This window comes from Haliaeetus albicilla, chromosome 20, assembly GCF_947461875.1.
Source record: "Haliaeetus albicilla chromosome 20, bHalAlb1.1, whole genome shotgun sequence".
NCBI lineage: Eukaryota > Metazoa > Chordata > Aves > Accipitriformes > Accipitridae > Haliaeetus > Haliaeetus albicilla.
This window is the reverse complement of record NC_091502.1, coordinates 18,750,705-18,770,434: the sequence shown is the minus strand read 5'-3', so window position 1 is coordinate 18,770,434 and position 19,730 is coordinate 18,750,705. Positions and strand designations below refer to the sequence as shown.

The 19,730-nt window shown below is 37.6% G+C and overlaps 1 protein-coding gene across 7 annotated transcripts in view; it reads left to right on the top strand.

The window, feature by feature from the left end:
* The window catches only part of LOC104317591 (N-acetylated-alpha-linked acidic dipeptidase 2), a 42,823-nt gene that overhangs the window by 12,765 nt on the left and 10,328 nt on the right, over positions 1 to 19,730 (top strand). For all 7 annotated transcript variants that reach the window (XM_069808420.1, XM_069808418.1, XM_069808419.1 and 4 more), the window contains 11 exons: positions 16 to 117; positions 930 to 1,055; positions 1,718 to 1,904; positions 3,027 to 3,120; positions 3,402 to 3,500; positions 5,716 to 5,801; positions 6,398 to 6,517; positions 6,962 to 7,044; positions 9,860 to 9,923; positions 12,601 to 12,668; positions 18,336 to 18,427. In XM_069808420.1, coding sequence (XP_069664521.1) covers positions 16 to 117; positions 930 to 1,055; positions 1,718 to 1,904; positions 3,027 to 3,120; positions 3,402 to 3,500; positions 5,716 to 5,801; positions 6,398 to 6,517; positions 6,962 to 7,044; positions 9,860 to 9,923; positions 12,601 to 12,668; positions 18,336 to 18,427 — 1,121 coding nt within the window. The remainder of the gene's footprint in view (positions 1 to 15; positions 118 to 929; positions 1,056 to 1,717; positions 1,905 to 3,026; positions 3,121 to 3,401; positions 3,501 to 5,715; positions 5,802 to 6,397; positions 6,518 to 6,961; positions 7,045 to 9,859; positions 9,924 to 12,600; positions 12,669 to 18,335; positions 18,428 to 19,730) is intronic.

The window sequence follows — 19,730 nt, the reverse complement described above, 5'->3', positions numbered from 1 at the left end:
CTTATTTATTGATAGATTTTCAATACATCATTGTTTGAACCACCTCCACAGGGGTATGAAAATGTTACTGATATACTACCACCATATAATGCTTTTTCAGCACAAGGAGTGCCAGAGGTAAGAAAAAAGATTATGTAAGAGTATTATTAGCTGAAGTCATATTTTGTGAAACACTTGCTGGGATAGATTGCTCCAACTTCTCAAAATATTTGTTGTAGTAGTTTTAATTAACCATTAGTATAAGAGAACACTTAAGGACAGGTAGGCCACATATTGTGTGAAGGTTAGAAGTCTCCTATTACGAAAAAAAGCTTTCTCAAATTGCTAGAACTCTGAATCACATAATAAGTGAAAAGCTTTTATCTTTGTGGAAAATGTTGGATACATCTCAGGTATTACTCCACATTACTCAACCATACGGAGAGGACTTGCTTAAGTCTTAAGTAGAAATAGCAACATATAAATCAAATTGGAAGACATTTTGGATTAAGTGAATGTCTTCAAAGGCTACAAAAGTCCTTCAATCTGATAATTCATCATGAGGGAACAAGTCAGGGACATCACTGCATTGCATAAATGAAATCATATAATAGCGAGTGTTTGCATATGCAAGGAATACCACTATTTTTTCATGGCCACAGAATTTTGTCAGTTTAGCAAAGTACATTGTTTTAGGTTCTGAACTCAGTTTATAGGGCTGCTGTTAAGTGCAGGATAATATAGAAAGGTCAGCAGTTTGAGCCAAGGCTTCCTATAGAATATTATGTATATCTTTTGCTATTGTTTTTATGGGCACTGGATCTCACTTGTAGAAATGCAAAAAAATAACTGTATCATACACAGTGAATAAAACTGTTTATTTCTGAAATCAGATATTGTGTTTGTTGAATGACCAGTTGCCATGAAACTGCTTTTCTTCTTCTGTGCAGGCAGATCTGGTATATGTGAATTATGGCCGTACTGAAGATTTTTTTAAGCTGGAGCGTGAAATGGGAATTAACTGTACAGGAAAGATTGTCATTGCCAGATATGGGAAAATCTTCAGAGGAAACAAAGTAAGGGTTGTGTTTTCTTTTTTCCTCTGTGGGTCACACACTGCTCATGATAGAGCCAGTGGGAGATAACGAGGGCTGTAAATTGGAACATAAGAGTGTAAGGAAGTCTGCAATGTATCCATTGTGACTGCATTCTAAGAATAACTTTAAAACAATAAAAACAGAAGAATGTATTAATCTCCTGAGACTGAGATAATGGCAAACTCCTTAGACAGTTCTTGCAAGAGATTAGTTTAGGGAACTGAGTAGTTTGTAGACCCAAGGGTTTTAGTACCTTTCATCCATAGAACTGCAGTACTTTATTTGACAAGGAGCACAGAGATTGAATAACTAACTCTTCTGACTTTAGACAACAACTCTGACAAAACTGCTGATAGTGGGACAGTGGGGATAGTGGTCAGGTTTTGTGCCTCAGTTTTATGTCCTTTGCTTTATTTCATAGCCTTGAGGTATGACTAAAGGTGTGACACAAATAATGAACGTGCTATGTTTCACTGTGGTTTGTCCTGCTGAGTCTGTGGTCATTTTCACTCTTCCATATATAAAACTTCTAAAGCTACTTCCCCATGGAAGTAAATTGCAACATTCAGATTTATTACTGCATTAAAAAAAACCAAACCAAAACCCAACAAAGCATTTCCTAAAAGCAAATAATTTCACAGGTTAAAAATGCCATATTAGCAGGAGCCCAAGGGATCATACTTTATTCAGACCCTGCTGACTACTGTGCCCCAGGAGTAGATGCTTATCCAGATGGCTGGAACCTTCCAGGTGGAGGAGCCCAGCGTGGGAATGTGTTAAACCTGAATGGAGCTGGGGACCCTCTAACACCAGGTTATCCTGCAAAAGGTGAGTGAAAGATCTGTACCCTGGGCCATCAAGTACTTTATAAACTGGTGCTGAAAGTTATTGTGGCACTAGAAATTCATCCATTTTCAGTACAGATGCAAAGAAAAAAGCTGCTTAAAATTATTTTTAGCAGTAGTTAATTTTCCTATTGCAGACTAAGATCTACCTGTATGTCATTTCAACTGGTTGCTTTTGAGTTAGGCAGGGAAAGTAAGTTTTTAGGAAAATCTCTTTGTATGATCTCAGCCTTGTAACTCTTAGAAAAGCAGGATGGGTGAGTTTACAGACTGTGAAGCAGCAGAAAATGGCTGAGAATTTATAGTCATTTTTAAATATCTGTGTTACTCAAGAGGACCAGTTTAAACTAGATTATAGTCTACCATCAAAGAGGAGTAATAGCTTTGCTTGGAGGTATTTTTCCTGGCTGATCCTAAATTCCAAGCACAAAAACAGTTTAAAATCCTCTTTACAGGGAGTAAAATTTCTGTAGTAAAAATAACAGTAGCCTGGAGTCTTTCAAAACTTGGCACCATGAGCTTGTCTTGTCCGTGTAGGCATCCTGAACTCAGTCTGAACTAAGATGCCTACCAGTCCTGTCTTCTGATGGGATGGGAATACAGGGGTGCTTCTGGCTTGTGTGACCATTTTGGGGGGCATAAGACAACATAAGACAGCAACCTACTGAAAAAATAGGATAGATTGTGTGTGTCTGGCCCACCAGATTCAGAGAGACATTGACCATCTTCAACATAGGTAAATGCATCTGTGGATGTCTTCTGCAGCTTGCCCACAGGCTGCACAGGGGCCATCTTCACCTCACACACCAGCTTGGTATTCCCACAGTCACCTGTGAGGAGATCTAATAATATGGATGGACAGCAAATTTAACCTTGCATCAAATGTGGGGATTTCTCTTACACAGCTGTGCAGATGCACTATTGGGTTTGTGGTTCTGTCATTACATTTTGGTTTCCTAGAAGCAGTATCTAAGAAATGATATAAGAATTTAAAAATTCATGCATGCTCATGGCTACTGTGTGGCTGCACTGTTCAAAAGTATTTCCAGTTTGGTGAAAGTTGCTAAGAACACTATAAACTTAACATTTTGTTCTGGTTTCTCAGAGTACACTTTCAGGTATAAAGTTAATGAAGGTGTAGGGATTCCCAAAATCCCAGTTCATCCCATTGGATATCATGATGCAGAAGTATTATTACGGTGAGTATACATCAGTCCTCCTCACCAGAAGTCAGTATTCACAAATGTGCAGCAAAATTTTTTATACTATGTTGGTAAAACCTATGCTATTACTTGTATTTATTACACTTTTGTAGTAGTGTGTGCTTCAGAAAATGTGGAAAATTCAAAGCAATCTGTTTCTGGCAAAATTTTTTTAAGAATTTTGTAAACCCACCTTGTTTTAGGTGCAGTAATCATTAAGGGAATTTAAGGTTTTAGCCTACTGGTCAACTACATTTTTCTTGGTTTTCACTGAACAGTGCAATGGGAGGACCTGCAGCTCCAGACAGCAGTTGGAAGGGAAGTCTCAATGTGTCTTACAACATAGGGCCAGGATTTGCAGACAACTCTTCTACAAGGTCTGTTTTAACACTTGCCTATTTATAAAATATTGAAAAAAAAAAAAAAATCTCAGCAAGAAAAAGACTGTGAAACAGTAAATCTAGAGATATTCTGGAGAAATTTACTTCCTTCTCAATAGGCAACACTTGGTGATAATTATTAGAATTTGAAAATAAATTATCAAAACTATGGTTTTGCTCAGTGTCTCCAGTGTCAATGGATAGATTCAGAGGGTATAGGTCCAGCTCTGTCATTCCAACTTTAATCCTTACTTTAAGGTTCAGACATTGTTTCACTGGTCATTTTCAAAATGGCTATAGTCAGTAGACATTTTTTAATACTGTTGGATTAACCCTAAACTTCCTCCTCACTTCAAGTTTGGTCTTTCCTTTCTGTTTCTGATGACCAAGGGGACAATAGGACAGCTAGCTTGTACCAGTCCAACAGGGAAGGACTGACAATTCACTAGTTCTCTTCCACGTATGTTTCCCTTGTCCACTGGAAGCCTCCCAGGGTTTCTGTGAACTTAGAGCTGTAAAGTGTGGCAATGATTTGGGAGTCCATCAACTGTTCCCCAAAGCTGGTAGACCCCATGGTTGAAAGCCCTGAAGAGTAACAGGACGGAAGAGCCCTAAGCACATACATCTTACTAATTTGTCTGGGAGGAACTGGCCTTTGACCAGTTGGATTAGCAACAGTATGTTTGCGGTTTACATTTTTTCAGCTCTAACAGAGAAATACAACTGTCCAGGTCTTCAGCACTAACAGAGGCGCTCTCCAGCAGACCAAGTCACTTAACAATTGCATTTGGTGATCAGGGATTTGACTGGCTGTCAGGGAATGTTGTAGCATTCTTCCTTGTTTATAACTGGTAAACTGTAATAGATAAAGCTGAAGATCACTTTTCTCTCACTTTTTCATGTAAAAATACTTTCAGTTTATGTGAGAGATTATTCTGTGAGGACTGGTAGTGTATCGCAATGAACAGTGTGTAAAAATCATGTATCACTGTCACTGCTCCACCTCTAGCAAAACAAGAGTATGTCTGAATATATAATTTTATAAAGACTTCATTGATCATTATTCTTTCCTGCTCTGCTTTAACACTAGCTGAAAATGAATAAAGTAAGAATAAATAAATAAGAAAGCATATTTGACATAATTAAGGTGCTGTTTGGAATGTCTTGAAGAGCAACAGTGAGAAAAGAAACAATATGATTCATCCACAAAACATATACATGGGACATATTTTTGAATGCACTTTATAACATCTTCCTACTTGATAGGCTAACAGTTTTTGTAAATATGGCTAATCCTACATATACTTCTTTCTCAGAGTAGCTCCATATCAAAATGAACCTTCTGAGTCTAGGTAGAAAGTCACTCGCACATGGAAAGTGTGCAAGTATATGCCAGCTGAAGGCGCTGGTATCAGTAATTTTCTGGGCAAAGATCCAGTAGCTGTCCTGAAGTAGGTTTTGATTTTGACAGCTATGCAGATTTGCTGCTGAAAAGATAACTTCAAATGTGAAACTCTTGGGGTTTTGCCAGACACAAAAAAAGCATTGTTTGATGCTTTGTTTATTCTGCAGGTTAAGAGGGGCTGAATACTACATTATTTTTAGCTCTCCTAATACTTGAATTTCCTTCCTTTTTATAAAATTTCACAGCAGATTTTACGGGGGGGGGGGGGGGGGGGGGGGGATGATGGAGGATTGACAAATCTTGATCACTTAGATCTGCTGTCCTAAACAGAGATTTCAGTTTATTCCTGGATGAATATTTCTAATGACCTTCTCTCCAAGTTCTATCTTATTACATGGAATTGTGCTAGAAACCTGAAGTGTGTTCTTTATAAAAATAAGTATATCCACAGTTATCATTTTGGTCAAAATGTAAATGTATTTTTAATTACTGTATATGCTTCTCAGTTTACTCCTCTAATACACAATTATCCAATTGATTCCCATAAATAACAATTCAATAAATTCTGTAAATGTTTGAAAGTTTATAGATTGGCCCACTTCATAGGGTTGTTTCTAAGGCATCTTTCTGTCAGCAGGTTAACCTGAAATAAAAAATGGGACACTGATACAACATGACAGGTTAGACCAGTGCTGAACACACAAAACAGAACAGAAGCACAAACTTTCTGGCTTACAAGTTATTAACATTGACTTTTTATTGCCTTCTCAGTCAGAAATCATTACTCCATGCTGCTTTTCATTTCAGAAAAGTCAGAATGCATGTTCATACAAACAATAAAATAACACGAATTTACAACGTCATTGGCATCCTCAGAGGAGCTGTGGAACCAGGTGAGCATCAGGTGCTTGATGATTTTAATTCCTTCTTTATTTTGTGTTTGGTGAAATTGTTCTCAGGTTGCAAGAAACTTCAAGTTTTTTAGGTAGCCAGATAATATGGAATCTGAGAAACCCTTAATAGTTGTCCTGTCCCTCCCATCACACTGTTTTTCATTGGCTTTCCCAAGAATACATTTGAATGGGAATGCTAGAATGATAGATGTCAGAGAATTTTTTTATAACGCCTGTCATTTTCCAGTAGGTTCCCCCTTACATCATTCATACATTTTGCCTTTGCAAAAATTAACACAATGCAAAGTACAGAAAACTAGTGATGATTTGGGACCTCGACATACTATTGTTGATAGTAGCAGGTCATATATATGAAAGACTTTTAAGTGGAAAAATATGCATAAAATATTTCTTGTCTTCATATATATTCTTCAGTAGAGTAAGTGAATGATTGCAGATTACCTTAAAAAACAAATTTGTAGCATTGGTATTAAACCTCATATTTTGTTTGACACAAGTAGGTATGCAATCAAAGGAAATACAGGTAACCTAAATGCATTTTTAATTAAGGATTGATATTGTGTGTTTGTTTCCAGACAGATATATTCTTTTAGGAGGTCATAGAGACTCTTGGGTATTTGGTGGTATCGATCCAACTACAGGTGCGGCTGTTCTGCAAGAGATTGTACGGAGTTTTGGTAAAATGAAGATGGAAGGTAACTTACTTATTATAGACATAAAATGATGGATATGGTGATGATATATAACAGCAGCTTTGAGGAACTGTGTTGAATGTTCCCATAAGTAGTTTTGTTGATTTAACTTTTCACCTCTACAGAAAGTTGTATTTTTCATTATGAAAGATGCAAATTCATTGAAGAGATGCATATGTAGCATTGCATCTTAGCTGGCTGAATTTATTCCCTCACGTCTCTCATCAGTGTAATAGTACCCTCTTAGCTGTGTGGAATGAAATTACTGCATTAGGAAGAAATGCCTCTGCAATAATATGTTCCTCTAAGGAGTTTAGAGAGGATTTTTTTTTACTGCTATATCAATTAAGTGCTATTTTGTTAAAGTGATTTAAATTAACTGTGGTGATCTTTCACTAGACTTTTTAACTTTCAGTTGAATTTTCAAGTTTAACTATGTGATTGCAGGTTGGAGACCTAAGCGAACTATTATTTTTGCTAGCTGGGATGCAGAAGAATTTGGATTATTGGGTTCCACAGAATGGGCTGAGGTAAATAAAAAATAGTGTAAAGAAAGCAAAACTTGAAAGTCTGTTGCAGGCAGCTGCAGTACCCAGTGGCATCTATACCTAGATGCAGTCAATATCTTCAAGGTAAAGCTGGAGCACAACAGGCTCCTTCAGGTGCTGTGAGGCCCTCATATATTTATAAAAATTACCTACCTAACTTCTTACAACATAAGTGCACTAACTCTTCTAAGATTTAAAAATCTACTTTGATTCAAAGCTAATGTCCCTCAGTGGTCTCTATGTGGAAATCTATCCCTTCGTTTAACAGAATGATAGCATTTTATGTAACCTAAATTGGTTTATTTTCTAATTTTCTATTTGAGAAATTCCTTAGTTTCTCTAAACTAAGGTCCAGGTCATGTAAACAGAGCATGTTCATTATTTGTGTCACACCTTTAGTCATACCTCAAGGCTATGAAATAAAGCACAGGACATAAAACTGAGGCACAAAAACTGACCACATGTACCTGTGATCCATAAGCACACCAAGCCCTTTGTGTGGAAATTAATCCTCTTGGGCAAATGAAAGGGTAGGTAATCTATGAGTGAATAGTTCCAAATTCCTGTGAAACTTCTAGTATTGTAGAGTCTCAGAGGCAGGACAATCAATTAATTCTGTAGTAGGTTCCCTGACTATATTCCTGCCTGATAGGAAGATGTTGGAAAATTCAGGAGTGAGGTTCTGAATGTTCTTCTCTTCCTTTCCCTGTTGGGCATGTTCAGTTCTTAACCCTGTAAGTGGATTTGTTCAGCCCCGGTAAGAAATATAGGTCTTGCAATAGTTTTCATTGCTTTGTCTGTAAAATCCAAATTAGAAATAGAGCAGGCAGAAAATTGTCTGATGAAACACATTTCTGCTGAACTGTATCAATTTATTAGTACTGAATGGTTTAACAGAAATGTGTTGTCTTGTTCTTCTGTTAGAATTTTATTTACAAGGTTATATTTAGATATGTGGATAGAGCTTTCCAAATCTGTAAAATAAAATATTTTAATCTTTTTATTTGAGTTTATTGGCATGTAAACCACAAAATTACTTAGCAAAATGGCACGTCAGAGGAGGGAACAAACCAGAAATATGCTCCCAAACACCAAAGGGATTCCATCATTCTTCTGTTAACAAAGCTGAGATTTCTGTTCCTTTGGATTTGCACTAATTCTTTCTCCCATAAACTGTTTGGCTTCCAGCTGCAATAGACTCTCTGCATCTTACTGTTGGTTTATGGGACATTAGGTGAAGAAAGCATCATTTAAATTATCTTTAAAATCATTTACTGAGAGATTTTAAAGAGTTGACATTTAAGTTTCATCCCACCTGAACTCCACTGGTAACAAAAGTATACAGTATATAAAACTCTATTTGTGATTTCTTTGTCTATGTATCTGTGCACATATTTAGATGCTATCAAGAAGAAACAATTGTTTTAACTATGAGGAATATAAAACAATGACACTTAAAAGATCAATTTCTCTTGAGCAAGTCATGAATAAATTAGGAGTTCTTTTTATGTTTGATTTGTTCACATGTTGCTACTGCTGTTCTGTAAAGTTTTTTGTTTAATAATTTAATATTTAGTAATTTATCATCCATTATTTCATGAAACGGCAGCTCTACTAGGTTAGAAATCCATGAGCACAATTCATATTTGAACCTCAATGTTTTTATATTATTCTTTTCTTGCTTCATCTTGGTGGTGTACATTCCTACTCTTTGACACCTAAATTAGATTCAGTTTCTCTAGAGACATTCCTCACAGCTTACATTCACGTTTTCTGCAGCTGCCAGATCTGTCATGTAGTAAATCTTGAGGAAAATTAACCCATGATATTCACTGTCTTCTGTGTAAGAAAAAGACTGTGCAACTGTGGCAACATCCTTTTGTTACATAGACAATCTCCATTGCTCATAAATGAAGGAATTTCTTTATGTTGCAAATATGCTTTTGCATATATGCAAGGCCTCATGTATGCATATACAGGCTTGCTCCTTCCCTTCATATTCTTTTGCAGAATCTCCTCCACTGTTTGTTTTAAAGATACTAATTTTGTTATGAAGTTATCAATTACCAATTCAATTTTTAGTTCACATGACTTACAAATGATTAGTTGGGTTATAAAATGAATGAATCAAGTAACAATTACTAACCTAATTTGACTATCTATCACAAACCCAAGACTTAGTAAAATACCACTTACTGATCAGAATATCAATTTCAAACATAATTACCAGTTTGCAAAAAATTAAACAAGTGTGTGTATATATTTAGCATGAAAGCAATGCTTGGTTGACTCAAAGCAGTCAGTCAAATTAATTTTAACAGGAAATGTCAGTGCTTTGACTTATCCCTTTTTGAAATGGAAGTGTAGAAATGACAGCAACATGAATAACTAAGGATGAAAATTGTGGAGGAATTCTGACTGACCTCACAGTCACGTGTTGCATGTTCAAAAAGCACTGCAAGTGCAGAGTTAAAACACACGTATAACCTTCATTTACCCTGTTACAATGGTGTTCAGTACTTTTCCCGTTCCATCTTGCTCCTGTGTGGTGCAGCAGGCAGCACCTACATTTTGTGGATGTTTTCCACAATAAATTAAGTCCCAGAAAGCAGGAGTGCTTTTCATGTGCCCAGATTATTGACCCTTCCTCAAACATTAATATAATTAGTTACTTATCTACTATGCTACTTATCCTGACTGGGTTCTTAAAGGTAATGCTGTAAAAAATAGTGCACTTAACATGCTCTTGACTAAATGACACTAATTGAAAGTGATAATTACACTTTTACAATCCCAGGAAAATGCCAGAGTCCTCCAGGAACGGGCAGTTGCTTACATCAACACAGATTCTTCTATAGAAGGTGTGTCTTTTATTTTTAAACTCACTTTACTTCACAGATGTCAATTTTAATATTTCAGTGTGTATTATTTATTGCATCCAGAGCTGGCAAACATAAGATAGATAATGTGATGTTCAAAGTAAGGGTGGCAAATGCAGAATTAAGTGGAGAGAGAGAAAAATTTAAATTCTCATGTTGCTTTCTTGTTGCAAATAGTGCCATCCATGAGCTGCAGCCCACGTGCCTGGAGTCCAGAAAGTCTCCTCTGGAGGAGTTTAGTATTCTGTGCTAATGAACTGAGCAGACTGAATGCGAAACTCTCTCTTAACTGCATTAGCTTTAATTTACAATTACACTTTTAATTTATAACAGACTTCTCCTTGTTCTGCCTGCGGCTCCATCTCCTTTCCCTGTGGAATTATAATATTTTAGGACACTAATTTATTACAATCTTAAGATAATTTGTGTCGAGGCCTTAGGCTTACATTTTGTGGGGCTGGGACCCATTTTGGTGCTTTGGGCCAGTGTGGTCACCTTTGTTCATTGATATGAACGGGGAGAATATGCAGGGAGTTACATACGTATTATGGCAAGGCTCTTCTAGAAAAACAAGCGCTGAAGAGTGTTTCACAAAAAAACTGATCCACCATCATCCAATTTACTATGCCCTTCAGATTATGAGAAGAGTCTGTCATACAGGAATGCTGCTTAGAAACTGGGCGTTGAATTTTGGGCCCAATACTATGACCTAAATCACAAAAATCCTTCTTAAATTATACTGAACTTTATTACAGAAGGACTTCATTTACTGTTGTCTGTGCTGAAATAAAGGTCAGTAGAGTCCTGTGAAGCTGTCCTGCATCATAACCTCAGTTATTTAGGGCATTGCTCTTCCCATGTTAAACCCAACTTATTTGGGCTTACTGTGTGTGAATAAAATGGATATCAACAGGCATATTTAAGAACTCTTTTTATTCCTGTCAGCTGAAAATGTTGTCTGTCACAAAAGGATTGGAAAGAGAGAAAAGCCAAACCCAGTTTCTAAATGCTCAGTTGGAGTTGGGGTATAGGGAGGGTTAGAGCTGTTCCTTCAATTATGCAGCCTACATGCTGTGTAAAAAGTAGAGCAGAATTTCACGCCTAGAAGATCTCACGAATGAAATAATAGCTTTACAACTGCTTCATATTCTCAGCATGGATTGTAACACATATTTTTTTAGTTGGTTTGCAGCCAACATGCTGCTGCCTTAACAATTTTCTTCTAAATCTTGATTATTCAAACATGTCTCTTGCTTTATGCATTAAAGAAAAATGTGAAAGCAAAACCACTGGAAAAGAAATATGTAATAAGGAAAAGAACACCATATTCAGTGTACTGTTTTAAGTATCTTGGACATCTTTCACCTGACTGAGCATTAAAATCCCCTGTAGAGCCATAGCATCCAGGTACTCTGCCAATTATTTTGTTTATCATCATATACTCTCCACAGCGCTTCTTATGCCACGTTTTGGACAGCAAATTATTTCTATTCGTTGTCCTTTAGCAATGAAAAGAAGAATAGTGGGTCATCCTTTTGAGCATTTTTGTGACTTTAACTTGCAGTTCTCAAATATAGACTCTCCTTGGAAACATCATTAACATTATCTAGTGGGTTTTTCCATCATCATGGGGTTTTCTGTAATTGTCAGTCTAGTCCTCTTGTTAGTACACATTGTGCAAAGGATGACCCAAAGGTCTAAAGCCATATCAAAACCTAATAGCTGTGTTATCTGTCAGCTCATGTTTTATTATGTCCCAGCCTTCTCATCCCCCTTCCCCTCTTTGTTGTTGTCGTCTGTATTTGAGGGCAGAGGTGTTTGCCCAGCTGCTGTCCGGTGGCTGTAGTCTATAGAGAAGACTGCTTTACATTCCTACCTGCCTCAAAAGCAGTGATAGTTTCTTTTGGATGGGGCTCTTGCTGCTGTAACTGACAACTTTGGTATGAGATACTTACCTAGCTCAATGTAGCCATCAGGTAAGGTGGAAATCTCATGGGCGTAAGGTGTAGAAGCCACAGCGTGGTGGTAAAAGGGGAAGTTTAGGAGACAGTAGGTCAAAACATTACTCTGCATCTTTGTTGCCTCCTATTTGTATAAGACTTCTGAAATATAAAATGCCAAATGTCTTGCAAGTCTCTTACTCAGAAGATGGCCTGTCTTTCAGATAGTCTGCAAAAACATTGAAAAAGTACTCTTTATGATAAGAGAAGAAGCTACATTGAACAATTTCTTAAAACATCTTGCAGGGAATATGTCTTTCCTCCTGCACAGTTCCTGCATGCACTAACTTTATTTTTAACATCCTACAAAAAGTAGGATGTTACCATTGCCTTCTGTTTAACACAAGCTTCAGGAGCGTATGAGTGACAAGGGCTTGTAACTAATGAGGGATAGTTAGGCCTATTTTAGAACTATGGGAAGGCTTAACTACATTACTGCGTATGTACTATAACCAATGCATCATTGTCATGTAGTAGCAGCAGCTTATACAGTGTGACCAGATATTCTATTTCTGTACATATTCTGAGGCAAGATCTAAATTCTTGCCTTGGGGTCAAGAAGTTTGTCTAAGAAAGGACTGCAGGGCTTAATCCATTAAGAAGATGATGCCACTGGTACGTGAAGTGAAAATTTCCATGTCTTTTTGTTTCATTTTCAGGTAACTACACGTTAAGAGTTGACTGCACCCCTCTTCTCTACAAACTGGTGTATAATCTGACAAAAGAGGTACAGAATCAGAGTGTCTACTGCTTGTGACTTTCTAAGAATGTAAAACTGCAAGTTTATTGGATAAAATTGGATTATTGAATAATATTGGATTTATCTTATTGCTGTGCTGGGAAAATCTTGATCCCACCAAAATCAATAGCAAAATATCCCATCAGTGGTACACAGTCCAGGCTCATAGTTCCTTAGTATTTTTAGAAAGGTTGAAATGTGTCACTGACATAAGTGGAATGTTACTTGCAATATATAGTAAAGATAATAACAATAAAAACAAGATAATAAAACACTTGAGCAAGAACAATTCTCTAAAGTGATAAGCATTCAAGGAAATAAATTGCATTTTATATTTCCGTATCATGTGCAAAAGAGAATCTATTCATTTTCACATCGGCTACCTACCATTTTCTCTCTGTCTGTTCCTGCTGAATCTCCTTCATATCTCACTGAGCCCCTGAAATACTGTGATAAATATTGAAGGATTGAGTGGGTTTTGTAACAGGCCAGATGTATGGATTTGCATGATTACAAGTGGTCTAATCATATCTCCTTTGCTTTCATGTCTCAGGATGAATTATCATAAGGCTGAAAGATTGTGATCCATTAAAGCATGAAACTTCATTGGCCGTATGAAGAGTTAACCAGATTAGGCACCTAGCATGAGCCATTGTCACTATCCTCAGATCTGGATTCATCTCAATTAACAAAAGACATCTCTGTCTGACTTAAGCAATGTAGGCTCCCTTTAAAGGCAATTGGTAGAAATAGGTACCTTTAGGATGAGATTCATTTGACCAAATGTGGTTGTCTACTCTTGTACAGACAGAACTCACAAACTATTCCCCCCCCCGCTATTAAGAGGGCCCAGGTGACTTGGTCCAGTCTAAAAACTTGCACTGTAATGGCACTTGGTAGGATGACTCCAGCTACTAGTCTCCCATTCCACTAGATGCATTCATCCTGAGTTATTTTCAAATGCAGTACACTTTTTTTTAACACTGGAAATGCCATGGTTTGAATGTGGCGTGGTTTATCTCTGCTATTCCCATGTTTTTTGTTTCTTTTCTACATTTTATTTTCTTATCAACTTTTTCTATCTTTCTCTTTCTTCCTTGTGGGGGAAGAAGCTATGCTTGTTCAAACATTAGCTGTGACACTTCACACACTGAAGGGCACTCTGGTTTGCGTATAAAAATTTCCATGTCCCTAGTGCTGCAAGACTCTGGATAAAATAATTTACTTTCTGTCTGCAGCAAGCCACTTACCCAGGGATACATTTTTCTGCAAAAGATAAACAAAGTAAAAAAAGTGCTCTGGGCTAAAAATAGTACCTCACTCCTGATCTTAAGTCAACTATTCAACTGTTGCTGGGTTTGAGTAGAAAATTTCCATTAAAGTACCTTACAAAGTACTTGAGTCTGGCTGTTTTGAAAATTTTCCTATTCAGTGTTATTTAAGCTTTTAACAGTAGAAGCATAATGTAAACAATAGAAAATCTGACGACTACTCCATAATTCCATGCTGTCTCCCTGCTAAAAAGCTCCTAGAAGTACATTATATTCATCCATATTCTTCATAGCTCCATTTATAAAGGGGATTATTTTATGGTAGAGAGTTGTTAGTGAAAAGTCTGACTATTGCTTGAGCTCCTTAAAGCCACTGTTGGAACATCGTAGATTTATTTTTTTTCTTGGTAGCTCGTTATAGACAAAACCCACAATTACTTTTTATTTTCTATTGTTCCACAGAGCAGGATTCTGCAACAACGTTCTGTCTCTCTGCTGTTCTCTGCTTTCTGTACACAGTCAAAGAGCATTTTCCCCAGTTTTATCATTTTGTCTCTGTCCAAAAAATCTAATCTGAAATCCTTTTTTTCTTTTTACTCATTTTTTTTTCCTCTGTCTCGCTAAATAAATTTGAGATGCTCCTTGCCATATTTGTCTAGAGGAGTGTTTTCCTGTTTTTTTGCTGTTAAACCTGGGATGGCCTCTCATCCCTGGCAGTGTTCAAGGCCAGGTTGGATGGGGCTTAGAGTAACCTGGTCTAGTGGAAGGTGTCCCTGCCCATGGCAGGGGGGTTGGAACCAGGTGATCTTTAAGGTCCCTTCCAACCCAAACCATTCTATGATTCTGTTCTATGATTCTATGATCTTTTTGAAAAACAAAATCATGGTTCAGTTTTTACAGTGATTCAACGCTGTAGTTTTCATTTCTGAACCATCTTTCAACCCCCAGTGTTGAAGGGCCACCAGTGACCTCCAGTGATCCATAAATCACAGGCTGTGAAACCTTCCTCTAGAACACTTACACTCTTTTGAACTTTTCTGTAAGATCATTCATAGAGATTGTTGGAATTTTCCCAAGGAAAAAGATGTTTTGATGGACTCCTGGAGAGAAGTTAGGGATACCAAAGGGTGTTTGCTGAAGGACCACTTCTAGCTAGGACACCATTTTTGTTGGCATAGAAACATGTATATAGATGACTGATGGATCGTGTAGAAATGTGGCACATCTTTTACTTGGCTCACTGCTTCTAGTATCACAGAATGAAATTCACTTAAGGGTTGAAATATCTTTATTCCTGAGGTCTCTAAAAATTCCAGTGAATTGGGTTAGGAAAAGAGGGAGACAAACTAAAGCAACAGCTAGAACAGGGAAGCTCTGTTTTGCAGAGGGATCTGCTTAATTTTCTTTTTTTTTTTTTTTTAATTCTCTTCACTTGCGTTTAGGTAGCCTCTTATAAAGATAAACAAAGACTACAATTTGTACCTTTGCTAATCAGTTGTGTCTTTTCCACTAATCTGAAAAAAACCCCTAATTTCTGTAAGGGCTAGAAGGTTAAGGCAGAGTGATTATAGTCTTTGTTTTGCTATTTCAACTGCAATGCATTTGGATTTGGATGACATTGGGAAGCTAAATGTACACATCAAAGCCTCAACCCATTAAGTCTTTGCATACGCTGGTTGTTAGTTCCTTGAACAGGAATAGTGAGAAGTCCTGTGCACCTCAGGATTGTCACAACCCAGACTGGACAGACTAGGGAGTCGTGTTTAATTCGAAATTCCCTCGGGCTAAATTTAGGTGAAATGACACCAAATGATCAGTTAAAGATTTTATTCATGACAGAAGCAAACTGAACTGGGGAGGTGTGGTAGTAGGTGGCAGAGTTTCTCACAACAGGAATTGGCATAAGACTACTTCTGTAAATTGTGTAACCATATACATCAATTCAGGGAATAAGGAGATCCCTCCCGTTGAGTCACGAGGTTCAGAGCAGACCCCCTTGCTTTCCAGACTCCTCCTCAGAGAAGGGCCCAGGGGCGGCTGGATCCACTCTTAGTCTCAGACTTGGTCAACGGTTTATATCTTGAAAAGGATGAGGTGTAGAGATTGTGGAAAAGAAAAAGGAAAGCGAGAAGAAGACAGAGAGAGAGAAAGGAAGAGAGAAAGATTTCACCGGTCCTGGGTCCAGCGTTGGTTCAGTCAGCCAAGGGGTCCAGTTCCAGTGGGCTTGCACACCTGGGGCTTCAGTTTGTGTCCTTTTATCATCGTTGCCCCTCCTTCGGGCGGGCACCCAAACTCGTCAGGTTAATGAGCAGTTTGTGAGCCTTTGGGTTTGGGGGTCGTTTGTGGTATAACTTCTCCTTCCCTGCAGACGTGGCCATGGCTTGATCTTTGTATCAGAACAGCTTATCAGAACAGGGAGCTGCGCACCCTCCAGCACGCCCTCCCCCTCCTGTTGCTGGTGTCTGAGCTGGTGGGCTTTTCACCTTGGTTCCTTGCTGTGCAGGGTTTGTCTTTAAGCAGAACTTGCCCCACCACAATGTTTGAGACATTAACTCTTTCAGTCTCTTACAAGGAGTCCTAGTTAATTCTTGGAAACAGCATAAATGGGACCAAAATGTTCCCTATGCTTTGCATTAGGCTTTTGCGTGGGATTGAATTTCATTCAGGAAGCCCAGTAAGTGAGAGAACATTAGGGCAGGTGATTATGCATGTCCAAAATAAATCTGTTTCTGTTCATATTAAAGAGTCCAACATCCAACTATCCAACATTGCAAGATGTCTTTGCTCTTGTTTTTTAGTGAGCCACTTCTCACCAAAAAAATGTAGCATACACATGAAGTGTCATCTTTCAAGGAGTTCTGCATTTAAGTGTGGTCCTCAGCATACAGATGGAACATTGAGCTGTTGACAGTCTTTTTTGGCCCTGCTCTACTGCTAGGCTTTAGACAATTGATCACCACCAGCCAGCATCTGCAATAGTTGAACTCCAATTCCCCTGTTCTGATCATCACTTCTTACTTTGTATTTATACTTAAAGAACTCTGCATCTTCCCTTGAGGTAGCAGTAAGTTTATGCCAATTCTAGATTTGGAACTAAGCCAGACCAAATAGTATGTTTTATTAGGCTCTCGTGTTGTATTAAAAAAAACTGGCCAATGGTTTTTACATGACCTGAGCTGTCAGAATAACATCTCTGCCAGAGCATGGAGTACTTTTACTACCATGTGTCGGAGTTCAGCTTGCACTTATTAATGTGCCATTTTCAATTTAGCCCTAGAACTTGACTAAAGTGCCCTGAAAATGACAGCAGCCAAGCAGTTACTTCACAAAGTTGTTATTTTTCTGCTAGCTGGTGATGTACTCTCAGAGGTCAGAACTCTCTGGATTTTCAATTTGGAGTCTGTATATTTTTCAATGCAGGATTTAAGTCTCAACAACACCATGGGACCATGCATCTAGCCATGAACATTTATGCTTTGTATTTTTGGGGGACAAAAAAAAATAATCCCAATCCTCTGCACTTCATAACCAATCTTACATTTAAAGGACCATGTCTACTAAAGATTGTTTAAGTGTAGATGGAGACCAGGGCCAGAGTCTTGATTTATTTTTACCTCTGCCACAGATTTTCTAAGAGCTTTGATCAACTAATTTTATACTCTTTCAAAGTTTCCTGGCTCTATGATGGCTGTACTAATACTTACCTTTTCTATCCTGGTTTCATAGCTTTTCAATTTTTTTAAGGTAGTGGAACCTACATTTGTACATACAGTGTCTTGCACAATGGTTCTCCAGTCTTGGTTGAGTCCCCTTGGCACTGCTGTAATATAATTGATGACTGGTTTTGACCCTCCCTTCTAGCACAATTCTTTTCTACCCTTCCTATAGAAAAAGCAGTCAAATTTCAGGCTCAGCCTGTTGAAAGAAAATTGCTGCTGTGCGGAGCAAACCTCCACAGGGTTAGGGCCGTCATCTCCCCTTGCCTGCTGAAAGGAAAGCAGCTGGGGCATCCTGGCTGCTGGAGGAGCTCCATAGTGTTACCTATGCTGTTGGGTGTGTACATACACAGTGCTATAAGGTGGTAAGAAGTCCTAGAAATGCCCACGATCCACTTCCCCCAGAAGTGGATGAGCTCCATGTAGTGTCCTTGAGCTTTTAACCTGCTCTCACCACTGTCTCTGGTTGGTTCCAACTACCTGTGAGATGCTTTTCATGGTTGGGATCCATAAATGTATGTGACAAATGTAAGTAGTGTACGTGTACTTCCCTGCATGCAGCAATGCCATTGATTAAGAATGATGCAGATGATAGCTGTAAAGGTCTCCTTTGATAATGAATTGAGTTAGAGGTACTTCCAGTGAGATTATAATATTTTCCTCTCCAGATTTTAAGCCCTGATGAGAGTTATGAAAATAAGTCTCTTTATGAGAGTTGGCTTGAGAAAGATCCTGCAACTGAAAATAATAGCTATCCCCGGTAAGTTGTTAATCTGTTTTTTCTTTTCCAATATTTTCATCATATCATAGCATGGCTACTCTCCAGAATTTTTCAAGATGTGCTATTGATGACAGCAATACAAAACCTTTTAGTACAAGGTGACTCTCTAGCAATATCTTTTAAAGCAATATAAAATAAAATTTTATGACTTTTTTTTAATGATGGTGACATCTATGCCTGCTGTAAAATGAAACCTCACGCATTTTAAAGGCCTTTTATTAGTAGAAAAGCAATTTGGAAAGCAATCAAAAAAGAGTAGGGTGGGGAAAGAGTGCAAAATATAGTTTAGTCACCCTACTAGACGAGGTAATATCAAAATTGTTAGGATAAGCAAATGCTCAGTTGAAAGAAACTGCCTAGAGTGGTAATCAAAAAGCTTTCATGATACTTATTCTTTGTTTATACAATGGATGTAAATGTAATACATTACAAATCTATATCTGAGTGTATTAAAACTTCATATTTGAAGGTATTAAAACTCCAAAACGCTGTTTGAGCTTGTGACTCGTAGGGCTAAATCATATTCACAATGTGGCATTACTCATGTAAGATAAATAGAACTGTCCCTTTGTGCAATTTGACCAATACGTTCTGCATGTATTACCCTGTCTTTCAGGCCCAGGTAAGATGCATTTCTAGATTCATTAGACTCACTGAAATGTTTTCCTTTTGAAAAAGCTACCAGATCTGATCTTTCTCAGTTGATACAAAGAGTTCCTTGCAGAATTTTATACTAACAGAAGAAATTTAGCTGGAACAGAAGAAACTTTTTTCTTTTTTAGCCAAGAAACAACAATTATTCACCAGGCTAGACATATAGACCTAAAACTTAATATAAAAATTAAATATATCTTTGAAAATACTTAGAATATTACATCTGTCTTTATTAGAATTTTCTTTTCCTCTGTCTTGCCACACCTACCCAGCAGATGGCAATATTTACTTGTAAGTAACAATGCTAATCGTGTCCTGCGGTGGAAATTATTTATCAGTCTGTGATTCTACTGTGGAATATGCTAAGTATATAAACACATCTGTCTTTACATATATTGCTGCCCAATTCATATTAGTTTGGAAATAGATGATCAATGTTTTAAGATTGCAGAGATGTATCTGATACAATTTTATGGGTCTCGTGCATAGCGTGCACATTCTTTTTAAATGTAGTCAGTGTCACAATCAGCATTGCTACCTTTAAAAGATCTTCCTCGAAATATTGGATACTGAATTAGTGTGGTGGAATAAAATTGGTTAATTAAGCTTGCCACTTAGCTTGTTTCTG